General features: G+C 32.8%; 1 protein-coding gene across 5 annotated transcripts; it reads right to left on the bottom strand.

Moving 5' to 3' along the window:
• Positions 1–4,771: 4,771 nt before the first annotated feature.
• LOC100794365 (uncharacterized) lies at positions 4,772–20,107 on the bottom strand. 5 transcript variants are annotated; one of them, XM_014777077.3, is made up of 7 exons: positions 20,034–20,103; positions 19,346–19,708; positions 18,700–18,854; positions 18,297–18,380; positions 17,974–18,049; positions 17,787–17,867; positions 4,772–5,005 (listed from the first exon to the last, which is right to left on the bottom strand). In XM_014777077.3, exons 2-7 carry the CDS (start codon positions 19,692–19,694, stop codon positions 4,944–4,946), a joined length of 807 nt encoding a protein of 268 aa, XP_014632563.1. In that variant the 5' UTR covers positions 19,695–19,708; positions 20,034–20,103; the 3' UTR covers positions 4,772–4,943.
• Between the last annotated feature and the right edge of the window lie 996 nt (positions 20,108–21,103).

The following is a 21,103-nucleotide window of genomic DNA, read 5'->3' on the forward strand; positions in this document are numbered from 1 at the left end:
AAAAGAAAAAAGAGAATCCATGAGATAGTAAAAGTTTATTTTAAAATTATTATTTTAATCTTCCATAGATAATGTATGAAGCAGAACAAAAACACCTCTAATTCAAAAGAATAGGAAAATGTCCAATTTACAAATGGTCCCATTTACAATATTTTCATATTTTATATATTATATTTATTAAATATTAAGATTAAATTAAGTATGAGATCTCATGCAATTTTGAAAAAACTACAAAAGTTTGGTGATTATGAAACAAATGTCATATTACAAAATTTTAAAATTAATAAACTATTTACAATAAATTAATGCAACACAATTATTCATGATTTAAAGAAAATAAAAAATAAAATTATAAGTTGACATTAAAAGAAGAGTTATTTTAATTTTTTTAAGAAATCATTATATTGTCGGTTAATGGTACAATAAGTGCAAACAATGAAAGTCAATCGTTACTTTTCTAAATTACCAAACTATTCTTATTTCATACCCCCCAAGTCTCATATAAAAGAGAAAAATTTAATCTAAAATAATCATCATTTTAATTTTTTAATATAACATTAGAAAATTGGAAAGTAAATTATAAATAAAAACAATTAAATATTGGAAAGTAAATTAATTATGACTAAATAAAGGGAATTAATAATAATTCTTTTTTATTTAATTTTGGTTAGCATAACACAAGCATATAAAACTTTAAAAAAGTTTTTGGAATATACCAAGAGGAAGAGGAAGAGGAAGAAGAAGAAGAAACACAAATCATTTTATTGAAAGTTTCATCAAATATTATGTTTTTTAGAAAATTTTAAATTCATCATAATTAATTTAAAAAAATGAGTGCATTGAATATAATACTACTTTATATTTAATATATTAATAATGATATTGTTACATAAATTTAATAATTATGTAATATTGAAGCGGTAATTAAACTCATTTAAAATTATACAAATATTTATGTCATACGCATTTAATATATCTTTTGTACTATTAATAGACAGTTAATATAAAACTGGAATGTTCAATAGTTTTAACAATATAATATAAAAAATATATTTTAATAACTGAAATAAATTAAAAATACATATTCTATATACATTTTAAAAAATTAAAAATAAGATTGTTAAGAGGAAGAGGAAGAGGAAGAAGAAGAAGAAACACAAATCATTTTATTGAAAGTTTCATCAAATATTAAGTTTTTTAGAAAATTTTAAATTCATCATAATTAATTTAAACAAATGAGTGCATTGAATATAATACTACTTTATATTTAATATATTAATAATGATATTATTACATAAATTTAATAATTATATAATATTGAAGCGGTAATTAAACTCATTTAAAATTATACAAATATTTATGTCATACGCATTTAATATATCTTTTGTACTATTAATAGACAGTTAATATAAAACTGGAATGTTCAATAGTTTTAACAATATAATATAAAAAATATATTTTAATAACTGAAATAAATTAAAAATATATATTCTATATACATTTTAAAAAATTAAAAATAAGATTGTTAAGCCTACGTACTACTACAATTAAGCATATTATATTATATTATTCTTTTCTTTAAAATATTTGATTTACAGTAATTAAAATATTTCATTCTGACATTTAATATCATTTTATATCATATTAATTATAATATACTTTAAAAATAATATACACGGTATCATTAAAATCCTTAATAAAAAAATTGCCTAAAATATCTGGACAAAAGCCATACTTTGAAGTATTTAGTAATACTTATGTTTTTTATAGTTAACTAATAATAAACCGCTATGTTAAAGAGAAAAAATATTTACATTAGAGAACTTAATATACAGTACTTTTTTCCCACAAGTAGAAAATAATACTAACATCCATAACAACTCATCCTATAGAAATACACTAATGAAATATAAATTTTCTATAAACTTCAAAATATTATAAAATTAATATAATTTATTAGTTATAATATAATCATAATATATATAAATGGTAAAAGCATTATATCCGAATAAATACATATAATAACACTAATTTCATTTGATCGACTTTGCAATTCAATGTTGCACGACAGAGAAAATAAAATAGTGAAACCATAAAACAAAAGGACATTGAAGTCTTATAACTTAAAAATAAAGACCTTGTAGTCCTATAAAAACGTAAAATGAAGGACCTTGAAGTCCTATAGGACATAAAAACATAGGACATTGAAGGCTTGTAAAACATAATAACAAAAGACATTGAAATCTCGTAAATCATAAAAAAAAATAGAAGACACGAAGTTTTGTAAAGCATAAAACAAAAAACATTGAAGTCTCGTAAAGCATAAAAACACAAGACATGAAATCTTGTAAAACATAAAAACAGAAGACATTGAGTTTAATTTCAACACTTGGGAAGAGGTACTCCCCCAAACTAGAATCTTGCTTGTCATCAAGCAAAGTATAGAAAAATTATAAATAACAATAACAAGCATAAAATGATGACGTGCTGAGCGCACAAATGCTTATCAGATTCTCCTCCAGATTCTCCCAACTCGCTAAGTGGGCTGAGTGCCTCGCTTAGCGCATGACTCTCGCTAAATGCACAAGCCTCGCTTAGCGAGACACCAGCTGCTAGCCTTCACACATGTCATCCTTTTTACTTGAAATAGAAGTTGAAACACATTAAATTCACAATGTTGGGCATTTTTATTGAAAAAATTTAAACTAAACCTAAAAATATGTACAAACCTACAAAAAGAACCATAAATTGGGAAAAAGATAAACATTTTATAACACTTTTCTATGCAAAAGTTAGTCATAAATGACAACTAACACACAACTTGCATGCTTAAATATGACCCTGAAATTGTCATGGAATTTTATGTAAATGCTTAGCCTACAGAGAAGGGTGTTAAGGATAAGTGCTCCTAAGTGTGGGACCAATGGATTCCTTATGACCCAGATGCCATCAACCAATTTTTAGGAAATTTATTGATCTTAGAGGAGGGGCAACAATGTGAATATATTGCAAGAAGAAGTCAGACTACAGGTTTTGATGAAGAGACTTTAAGTTAGTTGTTTTGCTTCATAGGACACGATTTTGTATGGAGCATGGCATGGAAGCAATTGCGAATTATGCGCACCAACATGACAACTTTGAGTCAAATCTAGATGACTTTCCTTCTCAATAATATCATTCCGAGTGACCATAACTCTGATCTTACCCTACCTAAATGTAAGTTGGTCTACAACATTATGGAACATATTAGTGTTCATGTGGCCCTACTCATTTTAGATGTTATCCATCAATTTGTTGGTACTGAACCTCCTAAGCACTTAGTGGACCCAGAAAAGTCCAACAAGGCACTGAGATTTCCTGCCTTAATTACGGGTCTCTACTAGTTCTATGGAGTACTGGTCACACCAACAAAACACATCCGACCTCTGATCAATAGATCATTTATTGAAAAATATTACATGCCAAAGCAGGTACAACAGCCAGAGCAAGATCAACATCATTAGTCAGCATCAGATGCACCACCACCTCCACTTCAGCCATCATCCTTGGAGTTCATCTTATAACCTATTTGCAGAGGATGAAACTCCAGATGCACACATACATGCATCATTTGGCTGACTAGTAGACAATAAATCATAGGGGACAAATGCAGTTGAATGACAACTTGTACCATTCACAAAGCATCAGCATCGCCAGAACCCTACCTTTTACCCTTGGCCTACTACCAAGCGATTTAGAGTCACTGTTGCACGGCCTGGAGACAGACCTATTTTTCAGGAGGAGACAAGACCTGCAAATGCTCAAGGAGCTGCCCAAGGAGATGGAGGAAGAGTTGAGGATGATGAAGACATGCAGATTTGGTTGATTATTTTATTGGAGGAACGGGAGACTGAGCTCCTCAACCATGATCTTCAAAAATTTGTTAACTTATCTTTTTTATTTATTTATCTTTTTGTATTAAATTTCAGTATTTTATTACCTTATTTATTATTTTAATTTTTTTGAAAAACTTACGCGAGTTTATTTTGACTAATTTATCCATGCTTTGATATTCTGTTAGTATAATTATGGATTATCTTCTTTTTTGTTTCTGAGAATTTCATCTTTGTGCTTTAATTTCTCATTGATGCATTTTTTAAAAATATTGTTCTGATCAGTTTGAGAATTGATTCTTTACAAAACATGTTCATATTTTTTAGAGCATATTTATTTTATACTTATACTATTTTTATTTGTAATTTTTTTGTACTTTGCTTCAGGATGAACAAGATTCTAGGTTAGGGGCAATACCTCTTCAAGTGTCGAAAGTAAACTCAATGTCTTCCATTTTTATGTTTTACAAGACTTCATGTCTTCCATTTTTATGTTTTACAAGACTTCATGTCTTCTGTTTTCATGTTTTACAAGACTTCATGTCATTTGTTTTTATAATTTACAAGACTTCATGTTTTTTTGTTTTTGTTTTACAAAACTCCATGTCTTCTATTTTTATGTTTTAAGAGACTTCGATTTCTATGTTTTACAAAACTTCATATCTTCTGTTTTTTATGTTTTACGAGACTTCAACGTCTATTGCTTTTATGCTTTACAAGACTTCAATGTTAAAGTCATATGCTTTTATGTCCTATAAGACTTCAACGTCCTTCATTTTACGTTTTTATAAGACTTCAAGGTCTTATGTTTAGTGTTATAAGACTTCAATGTCCTTTTGTTTTATTGGTTTCACTATTTTGTTTTCTCTATCATGCGACATTAAAGAGAGACAATTATCATATCCTAATTTTATCCCTACTTTTATTCGGATATTATATATGTGTGTGTGTGTCGCATAAGACAACAAATTGATAACCTTCTCCTAAAATTTCACAACAGAAACATTCGTCTTAAAAAAAAAAACAAAACAGATAGCAAGAACCATACACATCAAATTGAATTCCAAGTAGTTAGTTACATACACGCTTCTTCTTAGTAGTTAGAATCAGAGCTTTTCCACCTAGTTTCAAACCTACAAAATTAAACACAGTAATTAATGGAAATAAAACTTCTCGAAAGCAAAGATTACACAAACCGAAATTCGGCATCTTAAAACACACATTAAACAAATGGAAATTAGGGTTTCTCCAAAGCAAAGATTTCACAAACAAAAATTAGGCCTCTTGCAAAACACATTAAACAAACAAAAATTAGGCTTCTCAAAATGCACATTACACAAGCGGAAATTAGGCTTCTCGAATGTGAAGACTCAATTTCATAATAAGCACTGAAAAAGAATCATTGAAATTTCAGAAATGCTCACCAAAAAACAAAGAAGAATGCACCTCACCTCTACCACTTCAAATTCACGATTAGCGAGTCGATGCTCAGAGTTCTCCAAATCAAATACCCTAATGCTCCTTGTTTACGCGATGTCAGAAAACCGCAAGTGCACGGTTGGTAGTCATCAGGTAATCATATAAAAATATATAGAAATCACATTTTTCAACTTAATAATAATAATAATAATAATTATTATTATTATTATAAATAAATAATATAAAAAATAATAATTTTATTTTCAGAATATTTGAATTAGAAAGGTAAAGAATACAAATAACATAAAGATAAAAAAATAAAGATAAGATTAGAAGGAAATTCAAATTTAGAAAACTTTGGATTCGAAATGTCCCATCAAGATTCTTATTCAATTAATTTATCAATTCAATTTTTTTCTAATTTTCTTTTAATGACGAATTAATCTAATGTGATTTTTTTTCAAGAAACAAAGATGTGTCTAATTGAAAACTTTCATTTTCTTAATGGTAAAAAATTCATTTATATATGTTATTTCACAAGGAAAAAAAATCATTTATCATTATGGTGTTATATTCAATTAAAAAATTTATGTTTTTTACTAATTTATTTTATCCACCTAGGTTTAATTCTATTGTCATGAATTAAAGCCTAAGGTCTCCTCTGATTGCTCTAATGTGTTGGTTTACCTTTTAGTTCATCCTTTAGTGTCTAAAATCATGGAAAGAGTGATTGTCTAACATGTATAAATTACAATAAAGAAAGAGGACTACTCACACATAGTCATAAACAACCCCTGGGAAAACATAAAAGAGAAGGAAAGAGTATCAATCGAAGAAAAGCAAAAGGTAATCAAACTCCAAAGCTCTCGTAAGCGGTCAATACTCAGAGTTAAACTCTTCTAAAAAGCTTTTCTAAGCTATTTAATGGCTTTGTTAGGTGCGCCAGGCATATTGCTTGTGCACCCATAAATTAAAACAGATTTTCAAAAATGCCCTTAAGTGTTTTTTATTTTTATGAATTACATAATCTGTATACATCATACAGATTACGTGATCCGTAAGTATTTTTTTTAATTTTTTCAAAAATATGTTTTTTAGTTTATTAATAAATTGATTTTTTTAATAGTAAATATTTTTTAATTATAAAAAATATACTAATTAAATAATTCGTATGACTTATATCAAAATTAATTGTCACAAAATTTATTATTTAAATTTACATGCACACTAAATATACATTAAAAATTATAGTGTTATATATAGCAATATTATTTATTTTATAATATAATTGGTCTATTAGCTCAGTTGGTTTGAACGTAAGGCTTACGGATTGAGCTCATATGAATAAGCTAATCCGTAAGCCTCATACTGATTAGCTGATCTATATCCCTTTTATAGAAGGAAAAAATGGAAAAATCACGAAATTATTGGGTGTACGTAACAATGCCTACTATTTAAAAGCATGGCAATGCCTACTATTTAAAAGCATGAACCAAAAATTGTTGAGGCCCAAATACACGAAATAAGAAAATCCAATGGATGGCACGTTCATGACAAATGGAACCATCAATAAATAACTCTCTTTTCCTTCCAAAAAGGTCCTTGATGGCCAAGTCTAATCATGAAAGTCCAACATTTACTAGAAAAACTTCAATTAGCACCAAAGGTCAAGTCAACATGGTTCCTGAACACATTAAAACACCCATGGCATAACAAGTTTGACAAAAAGAACAAAATGCAATGAACAAAAACAAATACCTAAACAACCAATAATGCAAAGAATCCTAACTAAAACACTTACTAATTAAAGATTAAATACAACACATCATTACGACAACTCTCAACAACAATTTCATATTCTAATGTGTTCAAATCCTTTGAGGAGAGTCCAAACCCTAAGATCCCATTTGAACAAAATAATCTTTGAAAGATAATGATGAGAGTTTCATAGAATCAACCTTGATGAGGAATTTAATGGTAACAAGCAAAAGAAAATACCAATTTAATGATTCTCAATAGAAAAAAATAACATAAAGGTTGAGAAGAAAAACAAGCGTAAATCAAATTGAGAGCGAAGAGACAAACTTAAAAGAACAAGAGAAGAGACAAGCTTCAATTGACTTTTCTTTTTAGAGAAGAGATTTTAGGTCATTGGCACTAAAGAATTTACGGTGCCAGAGGCACAAATACCATATTTCTATACTCTAAATCTCTAATTCAGGTTACGAGTGTTTGACAAATTAAAGAGTTCTTGAAATAATTTTAAAACTATTGATATAAAAAAATATTTATTGTGGAACTAAATTTGCTAGTAAATTCACATGAAATTTTATCCTAATTTTCCTACCACATTATTATAATATTAATAAATTTTACCTACAAATACATGTCCACAAGAAAATCGTAGGTATTTCCTGGAAATTATATATCCCTATAAAATCCGCAAGTATTTCCTATTGATTTTCTTCAAATAAAAATTAGTAGGAATTTCTTGTGGATTATTTTTCACAAATTAATTCAAAAGAAATTATCACTTTTCTAGTAGTGTGAAGGGATAGTGTAACTTGATTTCCCACTTCACACTACTAGAAAATCGCTCTTCTATATATATCATTACCATGCTAAAGATTTTCATGGAGATATAAGATTGACCTATGGATAGAAATGAGGACTTAAGAATGAAGGGAGAAGAGAGAGAAATGGTAAATCTCTCACACTTATATTTCTAACAAAAACTAACAAACTAACATTTATCAATAAAAAAATGTTAAAGATTTTCATGTGATCATATAGCACAATAACAACACAATGTGGATTTTGAAAGATGCTTTCAACCAAAAAAAATCACTGGTTTTACATTCCCGAAAAAAAAAATTGCTTATATTCCAGGCTACAAGGTCCCATAAATTAAGCATGTTTAATAAATGTTGAAAGGATTTATTGTATATATTGTACATTTTGGATGATCACACTTATTCCTTTTTTATAATAAACATAAAATTAATATTCATTACATATGATCAGTCTAATAATAAGTAATAAGAATAAACTCTTAATTGCTATATAATAATAAATACCATGTAACATCATACTCCTCTTCAAGCTAAAGCCTATTTGTCATATGAAGAAGTTTTTTACAAATATGATTAACCCAAGAGAAATGAAAGGCAATTCCAATTGTATGATTGTGCCAAATAAATGATGGCTCGATGGTAACCAACAAAGGTGCACAATGGCGATGGGTATTTGATAGAGGACTGAGAGAGATAAAAAGAAAGTAAATCTAAGGAAATTGAGATAAGTCTGAATTCTTCTATCTTTATTTCAGTTGCTCTTATTATTTATACGGCAAATTTACGAAAGGGGGTTAGTTTTAAAAACTAATTACCAAAAAGGGTCTCTTTTTAAACAATTTGCAACCAGGGTCTATTTTTTGATGGGTACCGCCATTGAAGTTGGCGAGAAGCTTGGTGCCGCCATTGAAGATGGCAAGAAAGCTTGGTACCGCCATTGAAGATGGCGAGATAGCAGCTTACGTGGAGGGTGCCGCCCGTGCTACTGGCGAGACACATCCACGTTGGATCCGCCAACTCCATTGGCGTTACGGGGCTTGACAAGGGCGTTACGCTGTCTTCGGGGAAGGCTTGCATCACAATCGTGTTTCCGCCACACATCATTCGCAAGAAGAACTGGATGTGCGATCGCTGCTGGCGCTGCAAGGCGGAGCAGCCGCCGGCGTCGGAGGAGGAGGCGGACCAGGAATTCACCGCCTTGGCCTCGTCTTTCCGCATCCTCACACAGACTAAGTCCAAGAAATCCTCGTCGTCTTCATCATCAAGGAAGAGGAGGAAGAGGAGATCGTGATAATTTTGACAATAATGAATGGAGGAGCCATCAATCCACTAGAAGTTGTGGAAGAGGAAGAGGTAGAAACAATTATGAAAAAGCATATGAAAGGAGGTATAATAAATCTAATGTTGAATGTTTTAATTGTCATAAATATGGCCATTACTCTTGGAAGTGTAGAACAAATGTTGAAGAGAAGGTCAATCTTGTTGATGATAAAGAAGATAAAGAAGTTGAAGAGTCAACACTACTACTATCACTTAATAATGGTAAGAAGGAAGACAAATGCTTATGGTATCTTGACAATGGAGCAAGCAATCACATGTGTGGATGCAAAGAGAAATTTGTGGAACTTGATGAGAAGGTGAAAGGAAATGTTTTATTTGGAGATTCTTCCAAGTTGCAAATCCAAGGAAAAGGTACCATTTTAATTTCTTTAAAAGATGGTGCTCACAAATTAATCACGGATGTTTACTATGTTCCTAAACTAAAAAGCAATATTTTGAGTTTGGGACAACTTGTTGAAAAGGGGTATGAAATTCATATGAAAGATTGTTGTTTATGGCTTCGAGATAAAAATTCTAATTTGATTGCCAAGGTGTTTATGTCAAGAAATAGAATGTTCACTTTGAACATTAAAACCAATGAAGCAAAATGTTTGAAGGCTAGCATAAAAGATGAATCATGGTGTTGGCATATGAGATTTGGGCACTTGAATTTTGGAGCACTAAAATCCTTAGGAGAGAAGATGGTGAAAGGGATGCCTCACATCAACCATCCTAATCAATTGTGTGAAGCATGTCTCCTTGGAAAGCATGCAAGAAGGAGTTTTCCAAAAGAAGCTAATTCAAGAGCAAATGAGCCTCTCCAACTTGTTTACACCGATGTGTATGGCCCAATCAATCCTCCTTCATGTGGTAACAATAAATATTTCTTGCTTTTTATTGATGATTATAGTAGAAAGACTTGGGTTTATTTTCTAAAGCAAAAATCTGAGGCATTTGTAGCTTTTAAAAATTTTAAAGCTCTTGTGGAAAAGGAGAGTGGTTATGTAATCAAAGCTCTAAGATCCGATAGAGGTGACGAATTCACATCAAAAGAATTTAATAAATTTTGTGAAAAATATGGGATTCGTCGTCCTCTAACGGTTCCTAAATCTCCACAACAAAATGGGGTAGCAGAGAGAAAAAATAGAACTATTCTTAATATGACTAGATGTATGTTAAAGGCTAAAAATATGCCAAAGGAATTTTGGGCCGAAGCTGTTGCATGTGCCGTTTATTTGTCCAATTGCTCCCCAACAAAGAATGTCAAAGATCAAACACCACAAGAAGCATGGAGTGGAGTGAAGCCAAGAGTTGATCATTTAAGAGTATTTGGGAGCATTGCATATGCTCATGTACCCAACCAAGGAAGATTCAAGCTTGATGATCGAAGTGAGAAACATGTGTTCATTGGCTATGATGCAAGCTCAAAAGGCTACAAATTGTACAATCCAAACAATGGAAAGACAATTGTGAGCCGAGATGTCGAGTTCTATGAAGAAGGCACATGGAATTGGGAGGAGAAAGAAGACACTTATGATTTTTTCCCGTACTTTGAAGAAATAGATGAAGAAGCCTTGACTCCAAATGATTCAACTCCAGCACTTTCACCAACTCCTTCAACCAATGAAGCCTCATCATCTTCCGAAGGGAGTTCAAGTGAAAGGCCAAGAAGAATGAGAAATATTCAAGAATTATATGATGAAACTGAAGTTATAAATGATTTGTTTTGTCTTTTTGTTGACAGTGAACCCTTAAACTTTGATGAAGCAATGAAAGAAAAAAGGTGGAGACAAGCCATGGAAGAAGAAATCAAAACTATTGAGAAGAACAACACTTGGGAGTTATCAAGCCTTCCCAAAGGTCATGAAGCAATTGGAGTCAAATGGGTGTTCAAAATCAAGAAGAATGCAAAAGGAGAGGTTGAGAGACACAAAGCAAGACTTGTAGCTGAAGGTTATAAGCAACAATATGGAGTTGATTATGATGAAGTGTTTGCACCGGTTGCCCGCATGGAGACCATTCGTCTTCTTATTTCCTTGGCAGCTCAAATGAAGTGGAGAATTTTTCAGCTTGATGTAAATCGGCATTTCTAAATGGCTATCTTGAAGAAGATGTCTATGTTGAACAACCAATGGGTTTTGTCATCGAAGGTCAAGAAGGAAAAGTCTTGAAATTGAACAAGGCGTTGTATGGTCTAAAGCAAGCACCGAGGGCATTGAATACTCGCATTGACAAGTACTTCCAAGACAATGGGTTTGTTCGTTGTCAGAATGAGTATGCTCTTTATGTTAAAAATTTTAATAATGGTGATGTCTTATTTATTTGTCTTTATGTGGATGACCTTATCTTTACCGGCAATAACCCAAATTTGTTTGAAGACTTCAAGGAATCCATGTCTCATGAATTTGATATGACAAATATGGGATTCATGTCATATTACTTGGGAATGGAAGTGAAGCAAACGGAGAATGGTATCTTTGTCTCACAAGAAAGCTACACAAAAGAAGTGTTGAAGAAATTTAATATGCTTGATTGCAATCCCATGAACACACCTATGGAAGGTGGCTTGAAGTTATCACAAAGTTTGATGAAGGAAAGAAGGTAGACTCCATGGTCTTCAAGAGTCTTGTGGGGAGTTTAAGGTATCTAACCAATACAAGGCCCGATATTCTATATGCGGTGGGAGTTGTGTGTCGCTTTACGGAGGCTCCTACCTCTCCTCATCTAAAAGCCACAAAAAGAATTCTTCGTTACTTGAAAGGTACAATTGATTTTGGATTGTTTTATTCTCCCTCCAATAACTATAAGCTTGTGGGATTTTGTGATAGTGATTTTGCCAAAGATGTTGATGATAGAAAAAGTACTACCGGATTTGTATTTTTTATGGGTGATTGTGTTTTTACATGGAGTTCTAAGAAGCAAGGCATTGTGACACTTTCTACTTGTGAAGCCGAGTATGTAGCTGCAACTTCTTGCACATGTCATGCCATTTGGCTAAGAAGATTGTTGGAGGAACTTCAGTTGTTGCAAAAGGAAAGCACAAAGATCTATGTTGATAATAGATCTGCACAAGAGCTTGCCAAGAATCTGGTGTTCCATGAATGAAGTAAGCATATAGATACAAGGTATCATTTCATTAGAGAGTGCATTACAAAGAAAGAAGTAGAATTGACTCATGTGAAAACTCAAGATCAAGTTGCGGATATTTTCACCAAGCCTCTCAAATTTGAAGATTTTTGAAGATTGTGAGCAAGACTTGGTGTGCAGAAGAATTTTCCAATTAAGGGAGGATGTTAGATATTAATTAGAAAAATAATAATAACAAGTTTTATGAGCCTTAAATTGTGGAAGATGAAAGTTGTAAGGTTGTAAGTTACAAAGTCTTGAATAAGCAATTATGTGAGCATTCAGTATTCTTGAATAAGCAAATTATGTGAGTGGTCACTCTATTTTAGTATAAATAGGGGATCATACTCTTGTATTTTGTGTGGCAAATGAAATAAAATATTCTTCTTCTTCCAACACTTGGAAGGGTGACGGTGATCGGTTGCGCCCTCGTTGCGGTGGTGGATGGCAGGGGTTTCGATGACAGACATTTAGGAGGCGCTGCGGCCGCCGAGAGTGGGTCAGAGACAAGCCAAAGAAGCCATCGGAATGGTGTGTTGGTCGCGCTGTGCAGTGAAGCTGAGCCGAGCCGCGACGGACGGAGATGAAGAGTGTGAAATGTAAGAGAGAGTTTGGGATTTTGTTTTGCCGTGGTTTACCATGTTCTAATCCCCTTGCTGCTTCATTTTTATACTATTATTACATTGTGTGTCTGTTCTTATTTTTATTTTTTAATTCCCTACCAAACGGTGTCGTGTTCCACTGTGTGTTGGAACTATCCAACGGTGCTCTCACGAATAAGGTGATGGTGGGGCCCTTCTGCCTTTTGGAAGCAGCGGATGCTTATTTGGAATTTTTGTATTATATTTATTCACCCAAGGACCTCGTCATTTTTGTATTATCTGACATATCTCGCCAATGGTGAAGGCGAGATGTGTCTCGCCAGTAGCACGAGCGGCACCCTCCATGTAAGCTGCTATCTCGCCATCTTTAATGGCGGTACCAAGCTTTCTCACCATCTTCAATGGTGGCACCAAGCTTCTCGCCAACTTCAATGGCGGTACCCATCAAAAAACAGACCCTGGTTGCAAATTGTTTAAAAAGAGACCCTTTTTGGTAATTAGATTTTAAAACTAATCCCCTTTCATAAATTTGCCTTATTTATACAATTGACATTCAACTGAAATGCATAAAGTTTGTTGCAACATAATTATTCATCAACTGCAAACTAATCATCAACTGCCTGAGCTAACAACTGCTGAGGAGTTGGCGTTCTAGTGATACCCACGTCACACATAGTCCTGCAGGTAAGTAGGCTTCACGATAACCCTCTTTGGCCTGCTGTTTGTTACTGTGTTGTCCCCTGTTTCCTTGTGATTGCCTTCTGCATTGGTATCAACATCCACTGATACCAGGACAACGCGGGGTCGTCCATGTAAAAGGACGCGATAGTGAGGCGCTCGTGGTCGGGTATTCCTTGGTAATCGAAAAATTGGGATATTTTGAATATCCAACCAAGGGGATCGTTGCTGTCAAAGCGCGACACATCGAGCTTCATGTGGTGGCGGTGAGCTGGAGAAAGTGGCGGAAATGGTGACGGAGACAGCAAATGTGGAGGCATTGGTATGGAAGCAAATCGTTCGATAAGGGAGTCAATTTTCGCGGTAGGTATGGAAGCAAAACGTTCGATAAGAGAATTGATTTTCGTGGTAAGAGTGGTATGAATGGATTCAACTCTAGTGTTGAGGTTGGTATGGCCAAGGCTGAGGCGGCTGATAGCTTCTTCCAATTTGTCCGTTGTGACTTGACGAGTGTGGTGCTCGGGCATGGTCGGACCAGTTGATAGAGGACTGAGAGAGATAAAGAGAAAGTAAATCTAAGGAAATTGATATAAGTCTGAATTCTTCTATCTTTATTTCAGTTGCTCTTATTATTTATACAATTGACATTCAACTGAAATGCATAAAGTTTGTTGCAACAGAATTATTCATCAACTGCCTGAGCTAACAACTGCTGAGGAGTTGGCGTTCTGGTGATGCGCGCGTCACACATAGTCCTGCAGGTAAGTAGGCTTCACGATAGCCCTATTTGGCCTACTGCTTGTTATTGCGTAGTCCCCTGTTTCCTTGTGATTGCCTTCTGTATTGGTATCAGTATTGCTCACTTGTGAAAGAAGCACACTCTCAGGTAGAAAGAGATAAGGAAAGAGAGAGGACATCTTGAGTTGGAGAGAGAAACAATGCCTTTCTCTATTGAAATGGTATCCTTGGTCTTTTCCTTTCTCAATTCATCGATCAACGGCCGCCTGCCAATGCTTCAACATCTAAGTTTTCACCAGAAAAAGCCATAAAAGGGTAGAAAGGGTAGATTATGTTTATGGAAAGGAAAGAAAGCCATTTTTTTATTTTATCACTGTGAGAAAGAAATAGAGAAAACCAATGGACCAAAGATGCATCACGCGTTAGAAAGGAGAGCACACGTGAACTTCACGGTGTTTGGTTGCGTGCTAGATACCGTGGAGGTTATCAAAGATAAGCAACAATGGTAAAAAATCACAGCCAAAAAAAGGATTGGTGGGGTAGCTACCAAATAGTGACAGAAAGCGCGACATCGCAAATACTGCACACACGAAGTAAATAGGATCAAAGAAAACCCTAGTCTGAAGTGGGGAGGCGCTTAAAAATGGTTGCAAATGGTCATCAAAGGCAGAGTGAAAGTGGTGACTAATTGGAGTTGAAACATTTTGGAAATCCAATTGAGAATGATGGCTAAAGAGATCATGAAAGATGGTACCACTGTAATACAATGTTAAAAGGGTATACTATAATATGTTGTGTGTGTTGGGGGGATCACACTTAATTTGTTTTTTTAACCTTAGAATGTGAGTTTGACTTTAATTTAATTCCAAAAGCTTACTCATAAAGAGTTATCCTTCCCTTTTATATTATATCTTAACACTATTTTTATTTGATCTTGTACTTAATTTTTCAATTTTACAACAAGTAAATATAATCACTATTAATTTTTCTATTCATTTACAATAAGTAAATATAATCACTATTGATTACATAGGATTAATCTAATAATCAATAATACAAAGTAAACCTCTAATCGTTATCTAATAATAAAAGATAATCTGATAATAAAAAAATAAAAAAAAAAACCTTTGAAACAACATTTCTTAATGACTAATGTTTTCGAAAGGCCAATTTTCATGTCTACTCGTGCTGGTATTAGCACTTACTTTGCATCGCATATTTTACAGATGAAAAAAGCTGCTAAGACGTGCAAATAAAAAATAGATGATCTCATGATTCAACATGGTTACAGATTACAATTAACTGTTGTACACGAAAAGTTTTATTACCAAAGAAATCACAATGCTTTTAACTAAGCAGCATGAGCCTAAACCAAAAGACACCAAAGCACACCTCAATTGCGCATTTACAAACAGATTGGGAACTAAATCCTAACATTCACTCAATATTGATTCTAACAACTTTCTTTGTTCTGCCCCCGGAATCGGTTCCTGCCTCATAGTTTGATGGAAATCCTCTCGATCTTCCTGCTGGCTCCAAATACTGAAGTGGCCAAACCTGCTTTCTGTTATGCTTGCCACTGCTAGAATCTGCAACGTTGCTGTGCTCTTAACTCATACAATATTTAATTAAACATTTCATGTTAAAATCAGTCATGATTAAACAATGATTTTACATATATATTTTGGAAGATTGTGACACGGTTTAAATATCTTGGGTCTGTAATACAGGATGATGGAGAAATTGAAGGGGATGTGAATCATCGCATTCAAGCATGATGGATGAAATGGAGAAAAGCATCGGGGGTGTTATGTGATGCAAAGGTACCGATCAAGCTAAAGGGAAAGTTTTATCGGACTGCGGTAAGACCGGCGATTTTGTACGGAACAGAATGTTGGGCGGTCAAGAGCCAACATGAGACTAAAGTAGGTGTAGCGGAGATGAGGATGTTGCGGTGGATGTGTGGTAAGACTCGACAGGATAAAATTAGAAACGAAGCTATTAGAGAGAGGGTTGGAGTAGCGCCTATTGTAGAGAAGATGGTGGAAAATAGACTTAGGTGGTTTGGGCATGTAGAGAGAAGACCGGTAGACTCTGTAGTGAGGAGAGTAGACCAGATGGAGAGAAGGCAAACAATTCGAGGCAGAGGAAGACCCAAAAAGACTATAAGAGAGGTTATCAAGAAGGATCTCGAACTTAATGATTTGGATAGAAGTATGGTACTTGATAGAACATTATGGCGGAAGTTGATCCATGTAACCGACCCCACCTAGTGGGATAAGGCGTTGTTGTTGTTGTTGTTGTTATTGTTGTTGTGTTAACAGATTGGCATACAAATTAAATAACCATCAGAACATATTAGAGTTGTCTGTGATCAATAAGTAGACAACACTGATAAGGACACCCCATTTACAGATCATATGTCTAGTCAGGCAAGTTTAGTAGCATATTAGCGTACTGCAGTGTCCAGAAGCTCCTCACTAAGTGAAGGTATGAGGAAGGGTAATTATACCCAGCCTTACCCTTGCATACATTTACCCTCTCTCATACCTTTGCTTTGCTTAGCAAGGAACCTCCAAACACTAAGGTATGCTAGTATGCTACTAAACTTGCATGTGACCTAGAGAAGGCATTGGTTCAAATATAGGAAACATCCTCTCTACTTGTGGATAAGGCTGTGTACATCTACCTTCTTCAGACCCCACCAAGTGTGAGAGCCACATGCATTGGCAAACCTTTTACTAATTGCAGGAGAGATCACATAAAATTGTGCCAAAACAATTCAAAACAAAGATGGAAAATTTTACTTTGCCAAAACATTATACTCATAACAATCCTGCAGCACGGTGTTCAGGATTTCTCTATTCGTGGACGACATGAAATACTTTATCCACTTAACTTAAGAAGAGACAAATCAATCAAACCATGTTCAATTATTCATTGTCCTTAATTGTGGAAGCTTTCTTATTTTCTAATGGAGCGAACCATTACATAAATAGTAATACAATTATTGAATTTTGAAAATTGAAACTGTAATTAATATTTCGTCTGTGAACAGGAACATGGCAATGAAAAATTCACTCAGCATTGACTGAAAATTTCAATGTAAACTAAGTTCAAGTTATTTTGCATCATGATTTCAGCCACAAATTATATCAATAATAATCAAATATAGCATACCAAAAAAAAAAAAAACAAAGTCTTATCCCACTAGATGATATCGGCTACATGGATCACAAGATGTCATTTGGCACGGTTAAAATCAAAGTTCCAAAAATATTGAGCATATAACAATACAAAATGCATAATTTTCCCATGCTAGCGAACAAGAAATTTGTCAAGAAACTTCTGAAGTTGAACTAACACTTTAAAAAAAAACAGAAGTGAGATAAGAAACTATATTGAGCACATAATAGGCAGGATACTTGTTGACTAAGTGGGGAAAAATGAAAGCTTACCCTCCTTCCTATGCACATCAAATCCGGGCAATTGTGCCATATTATTTCCTTTCCATGCTTCTTCAAATCCTGCAAGCTCATCTGAAATATTAAAAAACAAATAAATAAATCAATATTGAAGAGAGAGAAAATTCTACCTCTCTAGATACTGTCAAACAAATAATCAGATAAACCAGCATGAACAAACCTTCATTAAGATTGTGGAGTGTTTGTGTGGTATCAACCTTACCATCTGAGTCGAGCTTCCTCAAAACTGAATGACCCTTCACACATAAAAGCAAGCTTAGTTTCCATACTAATTATAAAATTCTACATTTCCTTTCGTATAAACATGGAAGTTAAACAACTGGACAAAAACCAGAACAAAATAACAGTCTTTTCTGATAGGAGCTTTGCGAGCAGTAAACTTGGAGACTCATAATTGTTATGATATTGGCTTTTTTCATTAATTCACAGTGACATTACAACTTACAAGAGAGGTACATTATTAGACCAATAAGATAAACACACCTTGTCATGGATTCCTCTGGTGATCCTCCTATGTGATGCCTGGCCTGTTGTTGTGTCAGCTTCTTTGTTTTCCTCCATTACCTCCTGAATCACAAAGATAGCATTAGCGAAAATAATAATAATAATAACAATAAGGTTTAAATACATTTTTTATCTTTGTAATTCAGTGTTTTTTTTTATTTCAATCCTTATAAAAAAAAAACATTATCTAAAGGATCATAAGGACAAAAACAAAACAAACATAATTTATAAGGACTAAAACAAAAAAAAAACTTAAATTATATGAATTAAAAAGATATTTAAACTTAATAATAATAATAATAATAATAATAATAATAATAATAACAAATTATAACTATAATATAATCCCAAGAACAATTGACAGTAAAAGGAAGTCTCATACCCCATTAGCCCCCATCCTTCTGATTCTAGTAGATGTATAGTATGCACCATCTATTCCGCCATATGTTACTCTGCTTGTCTGAAAAGAAAACTTGCGAGCCTTGGGTTCAGCCATGCAATGGTCATTCTTGTAAGTTACATCACTGTTCTTCCTCTCTGTTAGCAATCACACAACAATACATATATTAGTAAAGCAAATAAAAAAAATGTTAATCAAAATACCTAATAATACAAAAAAATAACTTATCTCAGTATGTAAAATTAACTACATCAATTAATATTATTTGACTCAGTTAAAAGGCTAAATTTTAAAATTGTCGAATTTTACATTGACTGTGAAGAGTCTAACATAACCCTCCTCCTTCCTCCTTTACCTAAGTCGAAAACAGGCTATGAATCCACAAGCAAAGTTAATGGAATTTCATAAAGTAGTTTTGACCACAAATTGAGCAGCAACGTCAAGGTCAAGGTTTTAGGATTATCTGTGAGCACAAGGCAACCACAATTGTGACCTCATCAACAAAATTCGTCAGCAATTTTCCACAATACCATTGAATGCAACAAAATCACGATCACAACCGCAATTTAAAACCTCGGAAATACCTAACAACAATAATAAAATAAAATTAACAGAAAGAGAACATTACCATTAACATCATCATCTGGATACTCAATTGACGGTTCCATGGTCGATTTAGATTTTTTCTTATCAAAATCTTTCTCTCCAGTTTCAGGGCCATTATCAGCCCCCTCATCATCAGAGTCTATTTCTTCTATAACTATTCCTTTTTCTCTGTTTGTCTTCTGCATTGCTCTTGATGCAGAACTTGGACCAAACAAGCTATCAAACGGGTCTGTGAAAAAGGGATCATCAAATGGATCCCTGCCACCAAAAAGACTTGGCATCCTACTTCTATGAAATCCAAAGTCGCCAAAATCTTCAAACCGTCTTGGTTCAAAAATGTTATTGTCTCGAACTTCTCTACCCTTCTGCATCTTCTTTATCTGATCTTCACAAAAGAAGAATCCAAAACAAAAAACACATAAATTTCAATCAAAATGTTCATTCAATAATTCAGACCATAACATTAAACATATAATACTAATCAATGCCAACAACTCCTAATCAAGTTTGGGAAAACATGAATTCAGAAAAATTATCACAACAAATCGGCACATCTCATAATTTATCTTCATGGATATAGACTAGAGAAATGTGGCTCAATAAAGAATAAATAAAAGGAATAACTTCAAGTTGTAGAGAAAAGTAGAACAATTTGAAATGCAAATAATTTGAATCGCACAAAAAGAATAATTATTACACGAAGAGGTTACCTGAGGAATAGGATGAAAATTGTATTGAGGGAGAGAAGAAGGCAGAACAAAACAACGTCCTATGAATTGAAATTGAAACTTTGTAATAATAAAGGGACCAATTTATATGGTAGAGACAGGACACGGAGGGAAGGACACGTGGATTTTAATTTACGTTAGTTTTACGTAAACTAGAACCTTCTAGCTATCTCTCTTTCTCACTTTCCTGTGGATTCAATTTTTAATACCTTATCATAACTCACACATTTTTAGATTATCAAATTCATTAAATTTGGGATAATTTAAAAAAAATCGTAAATTATTTGTGAGTTTATAAGTAGATCTTTAAATTAAAAAAATAAATAATCATGTAAACTCTTTCTAATAGAGTTTATAAGATTTTCAAAATTATTATAAACTGTCGTTGTGAAGATATTAAGTTATCATGAACTAATTTTAGGAAACTACTTTTCTAATTTATAAACTTAATTAAAAAATTAATTTAAGAATCTATATTTAAAATTTTTCAAATAGTCTAGAACTAACTACTGATTATGTTTTTTTTTTTTTAAAAAACAAGTCTACATAGGGTCAGATAGATTAGGGATTGACGAACACAAAGGAAAATTTCGATGTGTGAAGTAAATATTTAAATGAGAATTTATAAAAAAAAAATAGTATATGTATAAAAAAAATATTAAAATGAGTCAATGTACCTACTGCTTACGACTATGCTATTTTTTTGTATTAATTTATATGTGTCGAGCCTGTAAATAATGATTGTTTAATTATTATTTTTTATAACGTAGGTCGTGTTTAGGATACTTTTTTTACTTACATATTTTTTTATTATTATTTCCAAGACAGCAATTGAAAATATAACTTATAGTTTTTATTATATTAAAATTTATTTTATTTTTATTTTTTAAAAATGTCTAAGTCAATTTAGACATGTTTAGGATTTATTACTATATACAGGTTTTTCTGCTAAATAATGATAATACAGGTTTTCAAGATTGATAAATTTAAAAATTAAAATAAATATTATAAAAACAAATTAAGTGTGGATGATTTTAGTGCAATTTGTCTCG

The sequence above is a fragment of the Glycine max genome, chromosome 1 (genome assembly GCF_000004515.6).
Source record: "Glycine max cultivar Williams 82 chromosome 1, Glycine_max_v4.0, whole genome shotgun sequence".
Classification (NCBI taxonomy): domain Eukaryota; kingdom Viridiplantae; phylum Streptophyta; class Magnoliopsida; order Fabales; family Fabaceae; genus Glycine; species Glycine max.

Excerpts from the sequence above, each read along its gene's own strand:
- LOC100794365 (XM_014777055.3), bottom strand. The coding sequence starts at position 19,694 with ATGCAGAAGGGTAGAGAAGTTCGAGACAATAACATTTTTGAACCAAGA. Across the intron at positions 18,855-19,345 it reads TCCAGATGATGATGTTAATG|AGAGGAAGAACAGTGATGTA; the intron begins GTAATGTTCTCT and ends GATTGCTAACAG. Across the intron at positions 17,868-17,973 it reads ACTCCACAATCTTAATGAAG|ATGAGCTTGCAGGATTTGAA; the intron begins GTTTGTTCATGC and ends TTAATATTTCAG.